The following is a 20,391-nucleotide window of genomic DNA, read 5'->3' as shown; positions in this document are numbered from 1 at the left end:
ATGTGTTTGTGCCAAAGACATTCTGGTGTTTCTTGTCAAATGCACTAAATGTAGTACTGTAGAAATTCAGTTTTGGTCATTTAAGTATAGCTTCAGTGAACTTAGTCAGTACCAAGATAAAATTACAAGTACAATTTTAAATGGTAGCTTATTAACTTGGGCTGTGCAGATAAACGCCCTTTGCCCTGTTAAAGACTGTTAAATGACTGTATCAGCATGCACAACGAGACCAAAACAGAGTAAATGCTTGTAGTGTTGTTAGTTAAGCTACATTCCAGGCCGATCTGCTACATACGTATTCATAGGTAAGAATTTTTTATATATATATAATGAACAGCATAGAGATCACAAGGAACAATAGTACTTAATATTACAAGTAGATATGTTTGCTGTTTCCACACCAATTAGAAAAATGAGAATGTTTGAGATTTTCATTTGACATTTGCCTTGTGAAACCTGTTTTTTTTTATTTCATATGGGTGATGATGCCTGTACACAACCATCATATAATGATAAAAATCCATCCAGTGTTTTTTTTTAAATCTCCTTATATGTTTTCCCCTGTCTCAAATCGAGCCATCTGACCGTGTGACGTCACACGGTCGGACGCCCCTCCCACGATTGTTAATTGACAGCAGCGTTTCAACACAGACCCGCCCTGAGCGAGCTGTCATCATAGTCCGCCATTGTTGATACACTGGAGAAGAATAGCGTCCAAGTGATTGTGGTGTTCTGTTCTTGGGTGTAATAACGAACACAGCAGTCATTTTGATGTTCCCAAATCCGAACCGCTGAAGACGCAGTGGCTGAGTTTTGTTTTCGAAGGGAATATTCCCCACGATCAACGTCAATGCTTTCATGTTTGCGCGAATCATTTCACACACCAGACTGCTTTATAAACGAGAACAATGAAAAAGGTATTAGCTCCTGTCTGAGTATGTGTTGTCTATGTGCCTAACGACTGTCATAGTCTCACAGACTGGTTATTTTTTAAACAGATCAGTAAAATGTTAGTGCTTCAGCCCTGACAGTTGTACCTAACACTGCATAGATAACGTTACGCATCACGGACAAGCCTACATTTACCGAAAAAAAGTTTTTCATGACCATTAGCTGTAACATCAATCTGTCAATGAACTAACGTATACATCAGTAAACACATAGCGTTTGTATCTCACTACTCTACCCTGCCAGTACACACAAAGATAGATCAAAGTGACATTACGTTAACCAACCATTCAGAAACGTCCTGTTCGAGCCTTAATTGTCGAACTTCTTCGGGGCTGTCATCTTGTTCCGGGTCCAACTCCGGTTCAAATTGATACGGTTGCACAAATGTGTCCTCAGAGACTCCCGCTGCCATTCTTTCTCCAAAATATATCCTCAACTGTTGTCAAGTCAACACTCCACGTGTGTTGTGTCAATACGCCTCACAGAAACAGAGCAAAGCTCATTATCATTTAAAGACACATGAACTTAAATGGTGTGCTGAAAACCGAGCTGTTTTTGACCAGGTAAAATGAGTGTTTTCTTACAATACTAATGAGAATTTTTAATTAAAGTATATTACAAATTTTTCATTTAGACCCTAAAGAATCATATTAGCTTGTACAAAAATGGCATTATATGACCCCTTTATCTGAAAAAAGACACCGTGCCGAAGTGTTCTCAAGCGCCTGCAACAAGACGTTTTCAGTGGAACGCTGGCATTTTCAGCTGGCTAAAAACACTTTGGTGGACTCACAGCCTAACAAACTCACGCAGAAACATGCAGCTTGTCACAACAAATGAAAACTATGTGTGTTCTAAAATCAGCAAAAAAAATTCAAACATGTTTGATGTCTACCTACTAAATAGAATCATAGTCTGAAGAAAAAAAGAAAATATGTGCCCATCATATACTACACGATTTTTTTCCAGAAATCTGTCAGCTCCGAAGGCCTAAAATCTACAGACTGGCTCTGACTTTCGGTAACTAGTGTTGACGCGTCTAGACTACAAATAGTAGCAAAAAAATGCAAAAGTTGTGTAGTGGCTTGGCTCCTTTCAGTGCAGCTGCCCTGCCGCAAAGCTTGCTAGCATTTCACTTTACAATCTGTTAAAAAATGTCACATTTGTGGAATGAACAATTTACACTTCACTAATATTACAACTTGACATATTCAACTGGTTCCAATAGTCTGTCAGAACATTATTGTTACTATGTTGCTTTACAGCAGGTGCCATGAACAGACAGATTTTTCAGATATGTGGTCAAATCACATTAACCCTCCTGCTGACGACTGTCCCAGTTGTTCAGAGCAGGAAGGTTCTTGTCTTTCCTGTGGATGGCAGTCACTGGGTCAACATGAACAGCTTAATTGAAGCACTTCATGCCAAAGGTCACTATGTTACAGTCATTCGGATGGCAGACAGCTGGTACATCAAAGAATTCTCTCCTCACTACTCATCAATCACTCTGAATTCCCCTGGAGGATTTGATGAAGAATTCATTGAAGGATTTGCATTCAGACTTATGGAGATTCTGAGGAAGGGTTCCACATGGGCTCGTCTGAAGCTGGAGATAGAGATGTGGGAAAATATTTTAAAGATGCATAGAGTTGATAGTCAACATGTTTGAAGACCAGCAGCTGATGCAGTCTTTTAAAGATGCCAAATATGATTTGTTTCTAACAGATCCCGTCAAGTTCGGAGGTGTACTATTGGGTCATTATCTCAAACTGCCCATTGTCTACAATGTCCATTGGACAGTTTACAGCGAGGCTCATTTTGCAATTGCTCCTTCTCCACTTTCTTATATTCCTTTACCAATGCTGGAGTTATCAGACCGCATGAGTTTTTTGGAAAGAGTAAAGAATGCTTGGATGCACATCTTAAAGGTATTGCGGAGGATTTTCTTTTTTCGGGTGGATCATCAAGACTATTGGTCCTCCTAGTTGTCAATCATTCTGGTGATATGTTTACGTAAGGCCGTCGTACGTGCTCGTCCCTAGGTAGTTTTCGCTTTCTGCGCATGCGCACTTTCGGTTGTATGTGTGTGGTGAGCTACGGTTTCAGCCATTCACTGAAGCTCGCCGTTCTCACCGGGTTTTTTCAAAATGTCTGAGGGTCGCAAGAGAAAAAGTGTCTACGAATTGTATGACAAGAAGAGAAAGGCCTCTGAAGAAAGAAACAAGACCAGAGTGTTTTTGGGAGAATATTTCACACGCTGGCGTGCGCTAAAAGCACAGGTTGGGCTTCCCACTGATGCCATATGAGCCATGCCAACAGCAACTTGTAAACAGAGCGTGCACGAGGAGAACTAGGCTTGTGCATGCTCTCTCGTGCACAATAGGCGTTTAATAGGCGTTCCCTCTCGGGAGCAGGTAGAGTGTTGCGCATGTGCATTTTTTCAGAAAGTGGAGAGGGCGGTTCTTTTCTAAAATTCGGGAAAATCCTCCGCTATACCTTTAACTGAAACACAAGTTGCTTTCACGATTGCGCCAACCTATAATCCACTTTGTGAACGCTTCATTGGTCCCGGAGTATCTTTCTTTTCTTTAATTCAGGGTGCTGATCTGTGGCTCCATAGAGTTGACTTTATTTTTGAATTCCCGCGTCCCACTATGCCAAACATCGTCTACATGGGAGGTTTTCAGTGCAAGCCATCAAAGCCTCTTCCACAAGATCTGGAGGACTTTGTGCAGAGCTCTGGGGAGCATGGTGTCATCATCATGTATCTAGGCACTCTCATTGGTCAGCTTCCTGATGATGTGGCAGAGGCAGATGCTGAAGCTTTTGCAGAACTTCCACAGAAGATCATCTGGAGGCACAAGGGAAAGAGACCATCTGCACTAGGGAACAACACCTTAATGATGGACTGGATGCCTCAGAATGATCTTCTGGGTCATCCTAAGACCAGAGCCTTTGTGGCACATGGAGGAACCAATGGAATTCAAGAAGCCATCTACCACGGGGTACCAATCATTGGATTTGGGCTGGTTTTTGACCAGCCTGATAATCTTTCTAAAATGAGAGTAAAGGGTGTAGCCAAGAATGTAGACTTTGCCACAGTGGATAAGGACTCCTTCCTTAAAACTGTCAAAGAGGTCCTTTATGAGCCCTCTTATCGGGAGAACATGCAGAGGCTCTCAAGGCTTCACAAGGACGTCCCAGTGAAGCCTCTGGACAACGCCATCTTCTGGATTGAGTTTGTTATGAGGCACAAAGGTGCCGCTCACTTGCGCACAGACTCTTACAAAATGCCCTGGTACTCTTATCACTCTGTTGATGTCATTCTGTTCCTGCTTTCTGCTGTGTCACTCATAATCCTGACTATATATGCGGTTATCAAGTATTTCTGCTGCAGAATATGCATGAGAAAAACAAAAAGCAAAAGTGAATGATTTTTAATTAAATTGACACAATGTGTTTTTACTGAAAGACCTGAGTCTCAGTAGCTGTATTGTTTCTGTTAGACTATATTCAAACCTGTTTTCAGTAAATAATCAGTTCAATCTTTTAATTAAAATTACATTTTATATGGTGATTTTATAAATTTTTATTAATTCTAATCATATTTTTATGCATTACGCTATAATCTTTAGGGTAGGTTACCGTACTTAAAGGGATAGTTCACCCAAAAATGAAAATTCTGTCATCATTTACGCACCCTCAAGTTGTTTCAAACCTGTATGAGTTTCTTTGTTCTGCTGAACACAAAGGAAGATGTTTGGAATAATGTTTGTAACCAAACAGATCTCGGTCCCCATTGACTACCATAGTATATATTTTTTCCTACTATGGAAGTCAATGGGGACCGAGATCTGTTTGATTAAAACATTCTTCCAAATATCTTCCTTTGTGTTCAGCAGAACAAAGAAACTCATACAGGTTTGGAACAACTTGAGGGTGAGTAAATGATGACAGAATTTTCATTTTTGGGTGAACTATCCCTTTAACTTTTTCCCAAATTAGTTTAAACTGTCTTTATAGAGCTGGTAAGTCCCGCCCCTTCCGCTAATCCCCCTGGACCTCAAAGTTGAAAAACCGTCAATGCAAGTGAATGGGAGAAAATAATTATTTTCTGGTCCCGTTTGAATTTTGCCATGAATGTGAACATATGTTGTCTGTGAATTTTTTATAGAACTTTTCGTGTAAAGAATGCTACAATTTAGCGGGTAGAAGTTTGATATGGTTAGACTTTGTGTGAAAGCACTTTGTGGACTACAACTCTTCGCTGCTTTCGACGCGTTTGAAACGTCACCACCACTAGCACACGGACACTAGCTCACGGATCCCGCTAAACATGACTGTGTCTTTGGTGCACTTCACCGCCTTCTTTCAGGGAGAGGACAAAATCGTTGAGGTTGGCGAAAACCACGGGTAAGTCAACTTTATGGGGTGACGTCACATAGGCGACATGTAGTCTTTCTCGTTATGACAACTGCTAGCCGACGAATCATACCATATACTGTCAAACTTGTAACATGAAAGATTATATAAAAAATTCACAGACAACATATGTTCACATTCATGGCACAATTCAAACGGGACCAGAAAATAATTATTTTCTCCCATTCACTTGCATTGACGATTTTTCAACTTTGAGGTCCAGCGGGGTTTTACGGAAGGGGCGGGACTTACCAGCTCTATATACCAATACAACATAATTAAAATGTAAGTACTCTGAAAAAGAGAGTATAAAAATCGAGTGTCTGTAGTCCTCTCAGGGCGCAATAAACACAGCCACTTATTTCCAATCGGAACGGATGAAATGATTGGCTGGGCGACTGTCACTCTCCCTCGCTACCATGGCTACCACCTCTGCTGCGACAGGAGCTGCCCACATGCGCGCATCTTGATTCATGGAGGGAGACCAGTCTATGAGAGAGACACGCGGAGATCTGTGGGCTGATAGTGAGAGTGCAAGTGCGGGAAGCATAAGGACGCGATCGCAGATTACAGTGGACTTTGGACTTTGCTCTTTGCTGCTATAGATGTGTGCCAGACTTTTTATTTTTATTTTTTATTTATAAATAAACACGCCCACAGCTCCGCAAGCCGACCCTGTCTTCTTCCTTCCCTGAATTAGAATTTTGTTACAGCGTCCTCCAGCTGAGCGGTTGGCATCGCGCGTTCATGTGTTCTGGGGGCGTGGCTTTGGAAGGAGCTCAGAAGGGAGGGGGTGGGAGTGAATGGAAATAAGTAGCTGTGTTTTTTGCAGTCATGCGAGGACTACAGACACTCGATTTTTATACTGTCTTTTTCAGAGTGTTTACATTTTAATTATGTATTGGTATATAAAGACAGTTTAAACAAATTTGGGAAAAAGTTTTTTTCGAAAAAACCTATCTACCCTGCCTTTAACATTGTGCTAAATTGTTAAAATTGTCATATCTAAATAGTTGGGGATTTTATAGCTTTCACTTTTTGTTGCAACTTGACAAAATCTTTGTTTAAATAGATCACATGGCTATGACTTTAGTTTTTCTTCTATTATTCTCATTGTGATAAATTTACTGAATGCAATATCCACTTCTTTGTTCTTACTGAATTAGAAAAAAAGAAACATGACTTCTACAACTGTACAAGCACAGTAGTTAACTAACTAAGCAAGTTCAATTGAAGTGGACTCTTTGCAGCCTAGTATATCATCGCTTAGTTACAGTTAAAATATATACAGAAGAATGCATTTTTATATAAGCAACAAAAATAAATATTAACACCCTCGAATACAAAATAATGTAATTTTAAAAAAGTATTATTATTGTGAAAATCGTGTAAAATATCTGGCCAAAAAAATAGGTGATAAATTTACTTGTTTTTTCTTTTTTGTGGTACAGCTCAATTCTAGCTGTCCTTACATGATGCACATATGCAACTAATTTTAAAATGTGCTTGTTCTCTTTTTTGCGACAGGAACTATGAATGGACAGGTTTTTCAGGTGCTTGGGCCAATCATGTTAACCCTCCTGCTGACGACTGTCCCAGTTCAGAGCGGGAAGGTTCTTGTCTTTCCTGTGGATGGCAGTCACTGGGTCAACATGAACATCTTAATTGAAGCACTTCATGCCAAAGGTCACAATGTTACAGTCATTCGGATGGCAGACAGCTGGTACATCAAAGAATTCTCTCCTCACTACTCATCAATCAATCTCAAGTCTGAAGGAGGATTTAGTGAAGAATTCCTGGATATGTTTGTATCCAGACTTATGGAGATTCATAGGAAGGGTTCCACATGGGCTCGTCTGAAGCTGGAGATAGAGATGTGGGAAAGTTCTTTGAAGATGATTAAAACAGAAAGTGAGATGATAGTCAACATGTTTGAAGAACAGCAACTGATGCAGTCCTTAAAAGAAGCCAAATATGATTTGATTCTTACAGATCCAGCCATGTTTGGAGGGGTCATATTGGGTCATTATCTCAAACTGCCCATTGTCTTCAATGTCCGTTGGACATTGTATGATGAAGGTCATTTTGCAATAGCTCCTTCTCCACTTTCTTATATTCCTTTTCCAATGGTGGAGTTATCAGACCGCATGAGCTTTTTTCAAAGAGTAAAGAATGTAGTGATGTACATCATAACTGAAGCACAAGGCGCTTTCCTGTTTGCTCCACATTATAATCCACTTTGTGAACGCTTCATTGGTCCCGGAGTATCTTTCTTTTCTTTAATTCAGGGTGCTGATCTGTGGCTCCATAGAGTTGATTTTATTTTTGAATTCCCGCGTCCCACTATGCCAAACATCGTCTACATGGGAGGTTTTCAGTGCAAGCCATCAAAGCCTCTTCCACAAGATCTGGAGGACTTTGTGCAGAGCTCTGGGGAGCATGGTGTCATCATCATGTCTCTGGGCACTCTCATTGGTCAGCTTCCTGATGATGTGGCAGAGGCAGTTGCTGAAGCTTTTGCAGAACTTCCACAGAAGATCATCTGGAGGTACAAAGGAAAGAGACCATCTGCACTAGGGAACAACACCTTAATGATGGACTGGATGCCTCAGAATGATCTTCTGGGTCATCCTAAGACCAGAGCCTTTGTGGCACATGGAGGAACCAATGGAATTCAAGAAGCCATCTACCACGGGGTACCAATCATTGGATTTGGGCTGGTTTTTGACCAGCCTGATAATCTTTCTAAAATGAGAGTAAAGGGTGTAGCCAAGAATGTAGACTTTGCCACAGTGGATAAGGACTCCTTCCTTAAAACTGTCAAAGAGGTCCTTTATGAGCCCTCTTATCGGGAGAACATGCAGAGGCTCTCAAGGCTTCACAAGGACGTCCCAGTGAAGCCTCTGGACAACGCCATCTTCTGGATTGAGTTTGTTATGAGGCACAAAGGTGCCGCTCACTTGCGCACAGACTCTTACAAAATGCCCTGGTACTCTTATCACTCTGTTGATGTCATTCTGTTCCTGCTTTCTGCTGTGTCACTCATAATCCTGACTATATATGCGGTTATCAGGAATTTCTGCTGCAGAATATGCATGAGAAAAACAAAAAACAAAAGTGAATGATTTTTAATTAAATTGACACAATGTGTTTTTACTGAAAGACCTGAGTCTCAGTAGCTGTATTGTTTCTGTTAGACTATATTCAAACCTGTTTTCAGTAAATAATCAGTTCAATCTTTTAATTAAAATTACATTTTATATGGTGATTTTATAAATTTGTATTAATTCTAATCATATTTTTATGCATTACGCTATAATCTTTACTCACTATAGCTACATATCTTGTACAAATATGTCATTGTATGCAGTGTATCACAGCATTCAGTGGTCAGATATTTCCTAATATTCACCATCTTGCATCTCAGTTATCGACTGTATCGATCAAAGCTGAATTTTCAGCATCATTCCTCCAGTCTTCCGTGTCACATGATCCTTCAGAAATCATTCTATGTTGATTTGCTGCTCAATAAACATTTTTATTATTATTAATGTTGAAAACAGTTGTGCTGCTTAATATGTTTTTGTGGAAACCATGATATAATTTTTAGGGTTATTTGATGAATAGAAAGTTTAAAAGAACAATTTATTTGAAATAGAAATCTTTGTAACATTATAAATGTTTTTACGGTCACTTTTGATCAATTTAATGCATCCTTGCTGAATAAAAGTATTAATTTCTTAAAATAAAAAATAAAAGTACTGACCCCAGATGCTTGAACAGTTTATAGATTCCAATTATAGTGCAATGAATTAATTATTAATAATATATTGTTCATTAAATTGGGTAGCCAGATCACAGAGCACAGTGCCTGTTGTCCCTTTCACATTATGTTGTGAGAGCAGAGTAAAAAGAAAAGGCCAACTACCCATAATCCAGCACTTGATAGAACAAAAAGAGCTCTTGTCACAAGAGTTCTTATTATATCAATGTCACTTTAAAAATTCAGAGCATTATTGTAAATTATAAAGCATAAAAACAGAGCATGACAGGAAATTTACAACCCAGTCCATCAAAGTAACGGATAAGAATGATTTGCAGGGCTTAGCCAGATCTATGGTGCGTTCAGCAGTCTTATAAACAGACACGATAGCAGCAAAATGTCTCCCGAAGTTGTTATTAAAGTATTGTGTTTTTTAAAAAAATTATTATTATCTGGACTTAACATTGTGCTAAATGGTTAAAATTCTAATATCTAAATAGTTGGGGATTTTATGGCTTTCACTTTTTGTTGCAACTTGACAAATTCTTTGTTTAAATAGATCACATGGCTATGACTTTATTTTTTCTTCTATTATTCTCATTGTGATAAATTTACTGAATGCAATATCCACTTCTTTGTTCTTACTGAATTAGAAAAAAAGAAACATGACTTCTACAACTGTACAAGCACAATAGTTAACTAACTAGCAAGTTCAATTGAAGTGGACTCTTTGCAGCCTAGTATATCATCGCTTACAGTTAAAATATATACAGAAGAATGCATTTTTATATAAGCAACAAAAATAAATATTAACACCCTCGAATACAAAATAATGTCATTTAAAAAAAGTATTATTATTGTGAAAATTGACTCACTACTCATCAATCAATCTCAAGTCTGAAGGAGGATTTAGTGAAGAATTCCTGGATATGTTTGTATCCAGACTTATGGAGATTCTGAGGAAGGGTTCCACATGGACTCGTCTGAAGCTGGAGATAGAGATGTGGGAAAGTTTTTTGAAGATGATTAAAACAGAAAGTGAGATGATAGTCAATATGTTTGAAGACCAGCAGCTGATGCAGTCCTTAAAAGAAGCCAAATATGATTTGATTCTTACAGATCCAGCCATGTTTGCAGGTGTACTATTGGGTCATTATCTCAAACTGCCCATTGTCTACAATGTCCGTTGGACAGTTTACAGTGAGGCTCATTTTACAATAGCTCCTTCTCCACTTTCTTATGTTCCAGCTCCAATGCTGGAGTTATCAGACCGCATGAGCTTTTTGGAAAGAGTGAAGAATGTAGTAATGTACATCATAGCAGAAATACAGATAGCTATCATGATTGCTCCACATTATAATGCACTTTGTGAACGGTTCATTGGCCCAGGAACATCCTACTTTCCTTTAATTCAGGGTGCCGATCTGTGGCTCCATAGAGTTGATTTTATCTTTGAATTCCCGAGTCCCACTATGCCAAACATCGTCTACATGGGAGGTTTTCAGTGCAAGCGTAATGATATGACGCAGCGCCTGAAAATAGGTCTGATAGGTTAGACAAACTTAGTCCCGGTCACGTTGGAAGTTACCGAGCTGGGGACTATTTTCAGGTACTGCGTCATATCATTATGCCTGCTGGACTCATGGTACAGCAGCAAAGTTTTTTGATTATTACGCAGGAATGAGAGTATAGTTCCTAGCCATATCAGCCTAGAAAATCGCAACTTTTCATTTTCCGTCGGTCTTAGTACACAATGTAACTACAGAAGAGTCAAGATTTAAATAGGAAAAATATCGAAACTCCTTGGTCATTTTTTTTGAGAGAGATGCTAATGGTCCTGTCTGATTCAATGATCTATGCTAAGCTATGCTAAAAGTGGTACTGCCAGACCCGGAGATCGGCTGAATGGATTCGAAAACGGTAAGACTCAACTGTTTAACTCTGGGGGAGATGTAAAATGAGCCTATTTCCAAAAACAGTGGAGTATCCCTTTAAAGGAACACGCTGACTTTTTGGGACTTTAGCTTATTCACCGTATCCCCCAGAGTTAGATAAGTCCAGACATACCTTTTTCATCTTCGTGCGTGCTGTAACTCTGTCTGACGCAACCACCGCTAGCCTAGCTTAGCACAAAGACTGGAGGTAAACGGCTCCAGCTACTCCAACTCTGAGCGAACTCTCTGCTCCTCACCACGGGGCTTCTCAGGTGCTGTGAGCAAATCACTCCGCCCAAGCAGAAGTGCTTCGCCTTCTGAGAATATAGTTCCCAGTATGTATACGGTTAGAAGATGTCTGTGTCTCATGTGACCATGTTATTTGTACACGCTGTGACTATACAAATCACAACATGTAAATAGTAAAATGTTGGCGTTATTTTGTCACTTATTGGGAGCAGTCGGGTCTTTTTTTCTTCTTTTTTTTTACAGATCGGGCTTTGGTCGGACTCGGGCTCATTTAGCTTTTCTCCTTTCATCGTGCCCATAATATACATGCAGAGCGCAGGCTACTGTATTAAATATTGTTATATTGATAATATTATAATATGCAACGCAATATGCGATTACGCGAGTAACGCATTAGGTGACAGTTGACCATGCAGAGCATCAGGGGGAAGTTGGAGCGTGGGGAATTACTAAAAGTTCCCAATACTTCAGGAAAAGCTGCATTTTGAAAGAGTTTTGATTTGATTACCACAACAAACAATGAGCCTGAAGCCTTCAACAGTGGGTGCTATTCTTTTTCTTCACAACACTCGCGAATAAACAGTGAATGAGCCTACTCAGTTCAACTGATTTTTTTTCTTTATTATATTTTTATTATTATTTAACATTAGCCAGTTGGCGAAGAGTTCTTTGAAACGTTGTTCTTTAGTAAAGTTACTTGACATCAAAAAAAGGGTAGGCCGTAAATCTTTATTTACTGCTGGATCACATTTGGCTATAGGCTATTCTCTACTGCATGCTTATGCTTCTCTGTAATGGACAGTCTGTATTCATATTTGTGGGCATAATTGTTGGTGGTGGTAGTTATGTCTGAGGCCTATAATAAAATTTTACCTAGTAGCGTATGTGTATGTGTGTGCGTCTAGCAGACAGCGCACGTTAGAGAGAGCTTTAAGTGATATTGATGTTGGTCTTGGTTCGGGTTCGGGCTGAAAAATTGCAGACATTTTCGGGCTGGGGCCGGATTAGGGCTTGAACACCACGGGCCAGGTCTCGGTTAGGGCTGGATGTTTTGCCCCGTGCAGGGCTCTAGGCAGTATGCTAGCTGGAGCCGTTTACCTCCAGTCTTTGTGCTAAGCTAGGCTAGCGGTGTCAGACAGAGTTACAGCACGCACAGAGATGAAAAGGGTATGTATGGACTTATCTAACTCTGGGGGATACGGTGAATAAGCTAAAGTCCCAAAAAGTCGGCATGCTCCTTTAATAATGGAAAACCATATGTTTTATTTTCATATTGTATTGAATATACAGTATTCATATTGGTTGTTGTACTCATGGACGTAAAATTTAAAGAGGTATACTAACTAGTCCAAAAAACAAAAAGCTAGATAATCACGACAATTAAAGGCCTTTATTGTCTCACAGCCATACAAAAAGTTACGATATCTATCCTACACGTTTCAACATAAGCCTTCCTCAGGGAGAGTCACATGACAGCTGATAGCTGATGTGATTTACTAAATAAATAATATTACAATCACCTGTGGAAAGCTTGTGTGTTACTCTCTATACCATTGGTCATTATTTAAGGTATACTAACTAGCTGAAAACTAAACTTTTTTCGGTTTCAGACTTTGTTTTATTAATGCATTTGTAGATTGTTGAAAAGAAAGGGGAAGTTTTTATTTTTAATATTTTTTTTTGTTAATGGGTTAGTCCGATGGAAATGTTGTCATCATTTACTCAACTTAATGTTGTGCCTAAACCCAAACTGTAAAGGGAGTTAGTTTGTACCAGAAACATAAATTTGAATAGTAACTCATTAACTAGATATTTGAAGGTAAATGCCCCTTGCCCTTTAAAGATTGTTAAACGAACCTTCACTTACATATATAAATAGATGTTGACATGCATAGCAAGGACAAATTCTGTGATAGTTGGATGACTTGCACTCCATTCAACAACAGTTAACAGATAGATTTTCCATTCTACACAATGATGGGTGAGATTTTTATTTTTATTTTTTTCATTTAAAAAGATGCAATCTATCTTATTGTGAATGATTCATGTTTATATTGCTATGTAATATTTGAATGTTTCCATAAGCAAATAAATATGGGTCCTGTATATATTAGGCCTGTCTATAATGTTTTTGTGTTTTTTTTTTTGCGATTGTTGTTCATGTTTTTTTGTTTTTAGTTAATGCAATTAATTTAATATTTTATATGCTGAAGTTTGCCTCTTAATTATTTCCTCTGTGCATTCAACATACAGTTCCTTTTTCTAAGCAATAATACAAGAATAATATATTATGCAGTATTTGAACTATAATTTGAACTATACAATTTGGACCATTTTATTCGGAATTGTATCTTTTCTTTTCTTTCCTTGCGACAGGAACTATGAATGGACAGGTTTTTCAGGTGCTTGGGCCAATCATGTTAACCCTCCTGCTGACGACTGTCCCAGTTCAGAGTGGGAAGGTTCTTGTCTGTCCTGTGGATGGCAGTCACTGGGTCAACATGAACATCTTAATTGAAGCACTTCATGCCAAAGGTCACAATGTTACAGTCATTCGGATGGCAGACAGCTGGTACATCAAAGAATTCTCTCCTCACTACACATCAATCAATATCAAGTCTGAAGGAGGATTTAGTGAAGAATTCTTCAAAGTGTTTGCATCTAAACTACTGGGAACTCTCAGGGAGGGTTCGATCTGGGCTCGTCTGAAGGTGGAGATAGAAATGTGGCAAAGTTTTTTAGAGATACTTGAAGTTGAAAACAAGATGATAGTCAACATGTTTGAAGACCAGCAGCTGATGCAGTCCTTAAAAGATGCCAAATATGATTTGATTCTTACAGATCCAGCCATGTTTGCAGGTGTACTATTGGGTCATTATCTCAAACTGCCCATTGTCTACAATGTCCGTTGGACAGTTTACAGTGAGGCTCATTTTGCAATAGCTCCTTCTCCACTTTCTTATGTTCCAGCTCCAATGCTGGAGTTATCAGACCGCATGAGCTTTTTGGAAAGAGTGAAGAATGTAGTAATGTACATCATAGCAGAAATGCAGATAGCTATCATGATAACTCCAACTTATAATGCACTTTGTGAACGCTTCATTGGTCCCGGAGTATCTTTCTTTTCTTTAATTCAGGGTGCTGATCTGTGGCTCCATAGAGTTGATTTTATTTTTGAATTCCCGCGTCCCACTATGCCAAACATCGTCTATATGGGAGGTTTTCAGTGCAAGCCATCAAAGCCTCTTCCACAAGATCTGGAGGACTTTGTGCAGAGCTCTGGGGAGCATGGTGTCATCATCATGTCTCTGGGCACTCTCATTGGTCAGCTTCCTGATGATGTGGCTGAGGCAGTTGCTGAAGCTTTTGCAGAACTTCCACAGAAGATCATCTGGAGGTACAAAGGAAAGAGACCATCTGCACTAGGGAACAACACCTTAATGATGGACTGGATGCCTCAGAATGATCTTCTGGGTCATCCTAAGACCAGAGCCTTTGTGGCACATGGAGGAACCAATGGAATTCAAGAAGCCATCTACCACGGGGTACCAATCATTGGATTTGGGCTGATTTTTGACCAGCCTGATAATCTTTCTAAAATGAGAGTAAAGGGTGTAGCCAAGAATGTAGACTTTGCCACAGTGGATAAGGACTCCTTCCTTAAAACTGTCAAAGAGGTCCTTTATGAGCCCTCTTATCGGGAGAACATGCAGAGGCTCTCAAGGCTTCACAAGGACGTCCCAGTGAAGCCTCTGGACAACGCCATCTTCTGGATTGAGTTTGTTATGAGGCACAAAGGTGCCGCTCACTTGCGCACAGACTCTTACAAAATGCCCTGGTACTCTTATCACTCTGTTGATGTCATTCTGTTCCTGCTTTCTGCTGTGTCACTCATAATCCTGACTATATATGCGGTTATCAAGTGTTTCTGCTGCAGAATATGCATGAGAAAAACAAAAAGCATGATTTTGCATGAAAAACAAAAAAACAAAAGCATGAAAAACAAAAAGTGAATGATTTTAATTAAATTGACACAATGTGTTTTTACTTAAACACCTGAGTCTCAGTAGCTGTATTGTTTCTGTAGACTATATTCAAATCTGTTTTCAGTAAATAATCAGGTCAATCTCTTAATTAAAATTACATTTTATATGGTGATTTTATACATTTTTATTAAAATGTATAATATATAAATTATTAGATATTTCTGCTGCAGAATGAGAGAAACAAGTGACAATAATGAGGATGAAAATGTACTAGTGCACATATATCTATCTCAGCTAATTTCCAAACATGCACCTAATAACAAGAATGCTTGGGGAAATATATTTGGGAAATAATGCATATTTTACCTGCTCAGTTAACTGTAGAATGTGCATTTTTACAGTATGTTATAGCTTTTCTTTCCAAAAAGGCATTTTTTGGTCAATGGAAAACAATCAGCACATGTTGTTACTATGTTATTACTTAATTACTACTCATATAATAAACAAGTCTTATTCTGAATGACACAAGCAGTAGTGACAGTTCCACTGGGACAACCTGTGATTGTGATTATGTATTGCTCAAGAGCAAAGTGGTGGTAGATGTCTCCAGTTTATGATTCACATCTTTGACCTTTGTGTTAGCAGCCAAGATTAGGATATAGCCTAATTTTAGATCCCCTAAAGCAGGCTTTACTTCACTTGTTTGTGTTTTGTCAGTATAAAAAGTGGTGGGATTTTTCATTACAGTGTTTCTCAGTTGCGTTGGCTCAGTTCTTTTTGGCCAATTTACTGACTGAATTGAATTACAGTTTTTTTACAATTGCTAGGACACATTTCTCAATACTAAGGGTACTTTTTCAAAACTCTTCACACAGTTCTTACCAACTCAACTTGGCACAGTAGTTCATGTCACATTCAAAATGCACTAAAGCTACCAAAGCACTTCATACATGTCCCAAATCCAGTCATTCTTACATAACAAAGTAAAGGTTGTCATACAACAAACACACTTTGTCACTCATAACAACCTGAAAAAGTTTTCAAACTAAAAATGTTTCAACAATGTGACATTTCTTTACAAAACAAGAATGACACTCTCTACTGTTCATTTAATTCACTGCAGTTTGTGTTACATGATTTACATTATAGTACACATTTATTCCTAAATTGTCCCCTTTTGTATAGATGGTAATGAAATTGAAGGACTTACATCTGTGTAGGTGTTAATCTCCATCGACTTGTTTTGATCGTATTTCAATTTTAGATTCAGAATATATTTCAATATGGTTTTACTATAGAAACTGCTTTCTTATTCAGTTTTATATTATGTCAAGTTTTTATTTTATTTATTATTATAATAGAGTTTTGGTGGTTTTTGTGTCTAAGTGAAAAAATAATTGAAAGATGTCATCACTGAATGCATTTTGTGCAAAAGCAATGGAAGATGATCCACAGTTTAGCCCACATGTGAAGTTGTGCTCACTGTCTGAAGAGTTTTGAGAAAATGGTCCTTGCGGGTTGTAAAAAACTATATATGTTTTGGGTAGAGTTGTGTTGTGATGTCCCATAAAACAGTTACATTTAGAGAATATTAAGACATATTAATAAAATAATAAATAAAAACTCTAATGCTTTCCGCTGCTTTTTGATATGCCATTAGGTGGCAACAACTGACTATCTTTAACAGTGAATCATTCATTCAACCAATTCGTTCAAATCACTAATTTATTTAGGAATGAATCAAAATACTGTTTTAATGAGTGAGTCATTGAATCATTCATTCACCCCATTCATTCAAAATGCTGATTTGTTCAGGACCACACCACTACATGTGTTGCAGAGTGGGAGCAAAAACAGACTGGCAATATCATATCTAAAATGGAAGTAACTCAATATTAACTTACGACCTGTTTATAAAAGCAAAATCACATTTGCAAGCATGGTGTTTTTGTGAATGTCAGACCGTAAGGGCAGTTGGGCATGAGGCACATACAGTATTTTTACAAGTTGCTTGCTTATTGCTTTTGTGATATTTCCTACTTCCCACTTCTGAAGTTGGAATTATGAGTCTGCTGTGTTCAAGTGATTTGTTGTCAGAAAGAATAATGTATAGAAGATATTTAATTAATATCCAACAGATTTTTCATTTGCAACCAAATAAGCATACAATATGCTGACTAGATAGTCAACTTGTTTATTTGAATTTCGGTCAAATAAATGCTATTTTTGCTCTGTAAAATTCATGCAACATGCATCAAATGGTTATTCATAGACGTAAATGTACATGACTGAAACAGCAAGAGAAAGCAATATACCTAGATGTTGTGGGGAAAACAAATAAAACAACAATCACTAAAATAACGGTTCTCTCCTCCACCAAAGTAATAGAACACAAAAGCATACCATATTCATGGAGCGAGCCAGACTTAAATGCAGGGTTATTGGTAGTTTTACAGACTGGCTTACTCATCACACTAACCACTGGGCTGCATCTACATGAATTTCTGCTGTAAGATATCTGTACACTATACACATACACAATCTGGAACACGCATAATCTGTACGCGTGTTTGAAATTTTCCTGACTTCACGCTTTACAAAACACACAGCAGAACTTTCTGCTGCTTTAGTGCTTTAATATGCAGCCGAGCTGCTAAAAATACAAGCGTAATTGAAAGCTTTTATCCGCGCAGATATACAAAGCATTTCTTCTTTTTTTGACATCATTATAGGTTTTAAAGAATATTCATCTAATGCAGTGGGTGTATGTGAAAGCATATTTTCTGTGTGTGTCGTTGTTTTCTATTTATTTTAAGGATTGTTTGGCATCATCCCCATTATCCTTCAACTAGACAACATGCAGGCTATTTCTGGCATACATCAGAGAGGAAACGACAATGTCTGAACATCAATATCAGCAGGTGCAGTGTGTATGTTTAGACATCATGATGGTGATGTTCACACATTTTTATTACGCTCCCTGTGGCTAATGTAGAATGTGAACACTAACAAAAAAATAAAAAGACCTATATACATTTCATACATATGAATCTCAATGTACAGTAGTTGTACAAGTAACTGAATTGTTTACCATATTTGCCAATTGTTTGCACTGCAAGTTATTTTAAAGCACATCTTATTATTTGCATTATTTAGCATTCTAATTTCATGTTAATATGACCAAAATACTTAAGTACTCTAGAGCACAATGAAGCAAGATAACAGAAACCTTTTCATCATTTATCCAGGTTACCATGACAGCCCTAGGGTAGCAGCTCCTTCTGTGTGTGTGTGTGTGTTTCTCAATGTCCTTCAAAGGGTGCTCTGTCCACTTAAATAGGACAAACTTCCTTTTTTCTCTCTCCCTCTCTTTTTCCTTGAGGGGCAGTACTTTCACCCCATTAGTCATTCTAAAGAATGAGGATGTGAGATGTGTGAAAACTAGGCTTAAAAAATCCGGACACATTAAAGTTTCTCCATTGCTCATATGTGCTTCTATTTTCTGAAACAAAGCTGCCGCACGGTGTGAAATGCTGCCCCCCAAAGGACAGCGTGCATTTGTTTATGTTCAGTCCCAGAGCTTGTGTGTGTAATGTATTACTCTGTCAGAATATGGATAGACAGCATAAGCACATTTTTGATTAATGTTTAAGTACATTGAAGCAAGTAATTTTAGCTATTCCCCACCCCCCTCAGATTTAAACCATGACACACACTCATGCAGAACGCTGGAAACGTCCTTCAGTCGTTCGTCACACTTTTCGGACAAACTGAAACCGATTCAGTGAGGGACCATCGACCACAGTAAACATACAAAATGAAATGTAATATCAAGCTTGACTTGACTTAAAAAAAAAAGTTTTGAAAAAAAAGAGTGTTTCTGAAAAAATAAATGCTTTAGTGTGAATAGAAACTGTAAATCTAGTCAATTTTATTTAAATGAATGAATTACATTTAATCACATATATCAATATTTGCTGGCATGTTGATAGTACATCATTGGGTGGTGAAAAAAAAGCATGAATAAATATCACAAAAAGTGACTTTAGAGATAATATCAGCATTTACAGAGGTTTGATTTTTATTGCTTTCCGATTTGAAAAAGTCTGTATTTCTCCTGCCACACACGAGAAAAATTCTGTGACCTATTTTGACAAACACACCAGGGTTGTGTGGTACTTTAATTCCTGTCTAAATAGACATTTTGATTTTAAAGGGTTCATGTCATGGATTTTTTTATTATGTTTCCTGAGGTTCACTTATAATGTTGGTAAAGTTCCTCTGGAGGCAGTGCCTTAAGAAAATTGGATGATAAAATCATCCATATTACAAAAACGTAAATATTACAAGTTGTGACATTAAAAGGTGTATAAATTACTTCGGTTTTTCTAACGTAACAGTGTCCAACAGCGACACCAGCAGGTAAAGTTACAGCGGGAGTCCGCATCTTTCTTGCCTCCCCTGAGCCCATTGAGTTTTAACAGACCCCCTAAAGCGTGCGGTTAAAGGTTTGGTGTGTGAAATTGAGAATGAGTAGGGGAAAGTCACGTGAGAGAAGGTAATGTCTCCATCGCGCTATGATTGGATATGGTTGGTTATAATTGGATATGATTGGTTTATGCGATAAATCCCGCCTCTTGTTTTTGTGCGTGTTCTCGAATTGGCCTGAATAAAGGGAATGATAGCGTTAATGGAAAGACTAATTAAAAAGTGAGTAAACAACTCACTCACTTAGATATCACTGCTTTATGTCACGTCAAAATCAAACTTGAAATGGCCTGAAAACATGAGCAATCAGTGAGCAATCAGCTAGGTAAAAATTAAAGGTACATCTTCAAGTCTGTGACTATGGAGCTTGATGACTGATGTTTCGAAAATAAGTTGAAAAATAAAAAGAACAGCTGAACATAAGTTCACAAAAAAAACAAAATTGTTTAAATTCTTACTGCCTTTTTTACTTGGTATTAATAAATAGACCATGAATTACATTGTAAAAAATACAAAATAGAATTGCATTTGGTTTCTTTTTTTTATGTAAAGTAATGTTTATTTAACCAGGAAAATGTGACAACATTAAAGGGATGGT

At 38.1% G+C, this 20,391-nt stretch overlaps 3 protein-coding genes and 1 pseudogene across 5 annotated transcripts in view; 3 read left to right on the top strand and 1 right to left on the bottom strand.

Annotated features, from left to right (window-relative positions):
- Window positions 1-20,391, bottom strand: part of elfn1b (extracellular leucine-rich repeat and fibronectin type III domain containing 1b) — a 106,026-nt gene that overhangs the window by 51,104 nt on the left and 34,531 nt on the right. The window lies entirely within an intron of this gene.
- LOC311286013 (UDP-glucuronosyltransferase 2C1-like) lies at window positions 193-8,881 on the top strand. The gene is made up of 2 exons (XM_084402004.1): window positions 193-305; window positions 6,901-8,881. The coding sequence occupies exon 2, from the start codon at window positions 6,906-6,908 to the stop codon at window positions 8,496-8,498; it is 1,593 nt and encodes a 530-aa protein (XP_084258130.1). The 5' UTR covers window positions 193-305; window positions 6,901-6,905; the 3' UTR covers window positions 8,499-8,881.
- Window positions 2,225-4,522, top strand: LOC311286559 (UDP-glucuronosyltransferase 2A3-like; annotated as a pseudogene). The gene is made up of 2 exons: window positions 2,225-2,879; window positions 3,456-4,522. The product of its transcript is annotated as a UDP-glucuronosyltransferase 2A3-like (transcript).
- On the top strand, window positions 12,694-16,916 carry LOC311286011 (UDP-glucuronosyltransferase 2C1-like). The gene is made up of 2 exons (XM_084401998.1): window positions 12,694-13,300; window positions 13,696-16,916. Exons 1-2 carry the CDS (start codon window positions 13,294-13,296, stop codon window positions 15,330-15,332), a joined length of 1,644 nt encoding a protein of 547 aa, XP_084258124.1. The 5' UTR covers window positions 12,694-13,293; the 3' UTR covers window positions 15,333-16,916.

The sequence above is a fragment of the Rutilus rutilus genome (genome assembly GCF_951802725.1).
Source record: "Rutilus rutilus genome assembly, chromosome: 2".
Lineage (NCBI taxonomy): Eukaryota > Metazoa > Chordata > Actinopteri > Cypriniformes > Leuciscidae > Rutilus > Rutilus rutilus.
Note: the sequence above shows the minus strand (reverse complement) of the source record. Positions and strands in the feature narration are given on the sequence as shown.

What these genes read in the sequence shown, in the direction of transcription:
- LOC311286013 (XM_084402004.1), top strand. Translation starts at nt 6,906, where the DNA reads ATGAATGGACAGGTTTTTCAGGTGCTTGGGCCAATCATGTTAACCCTC.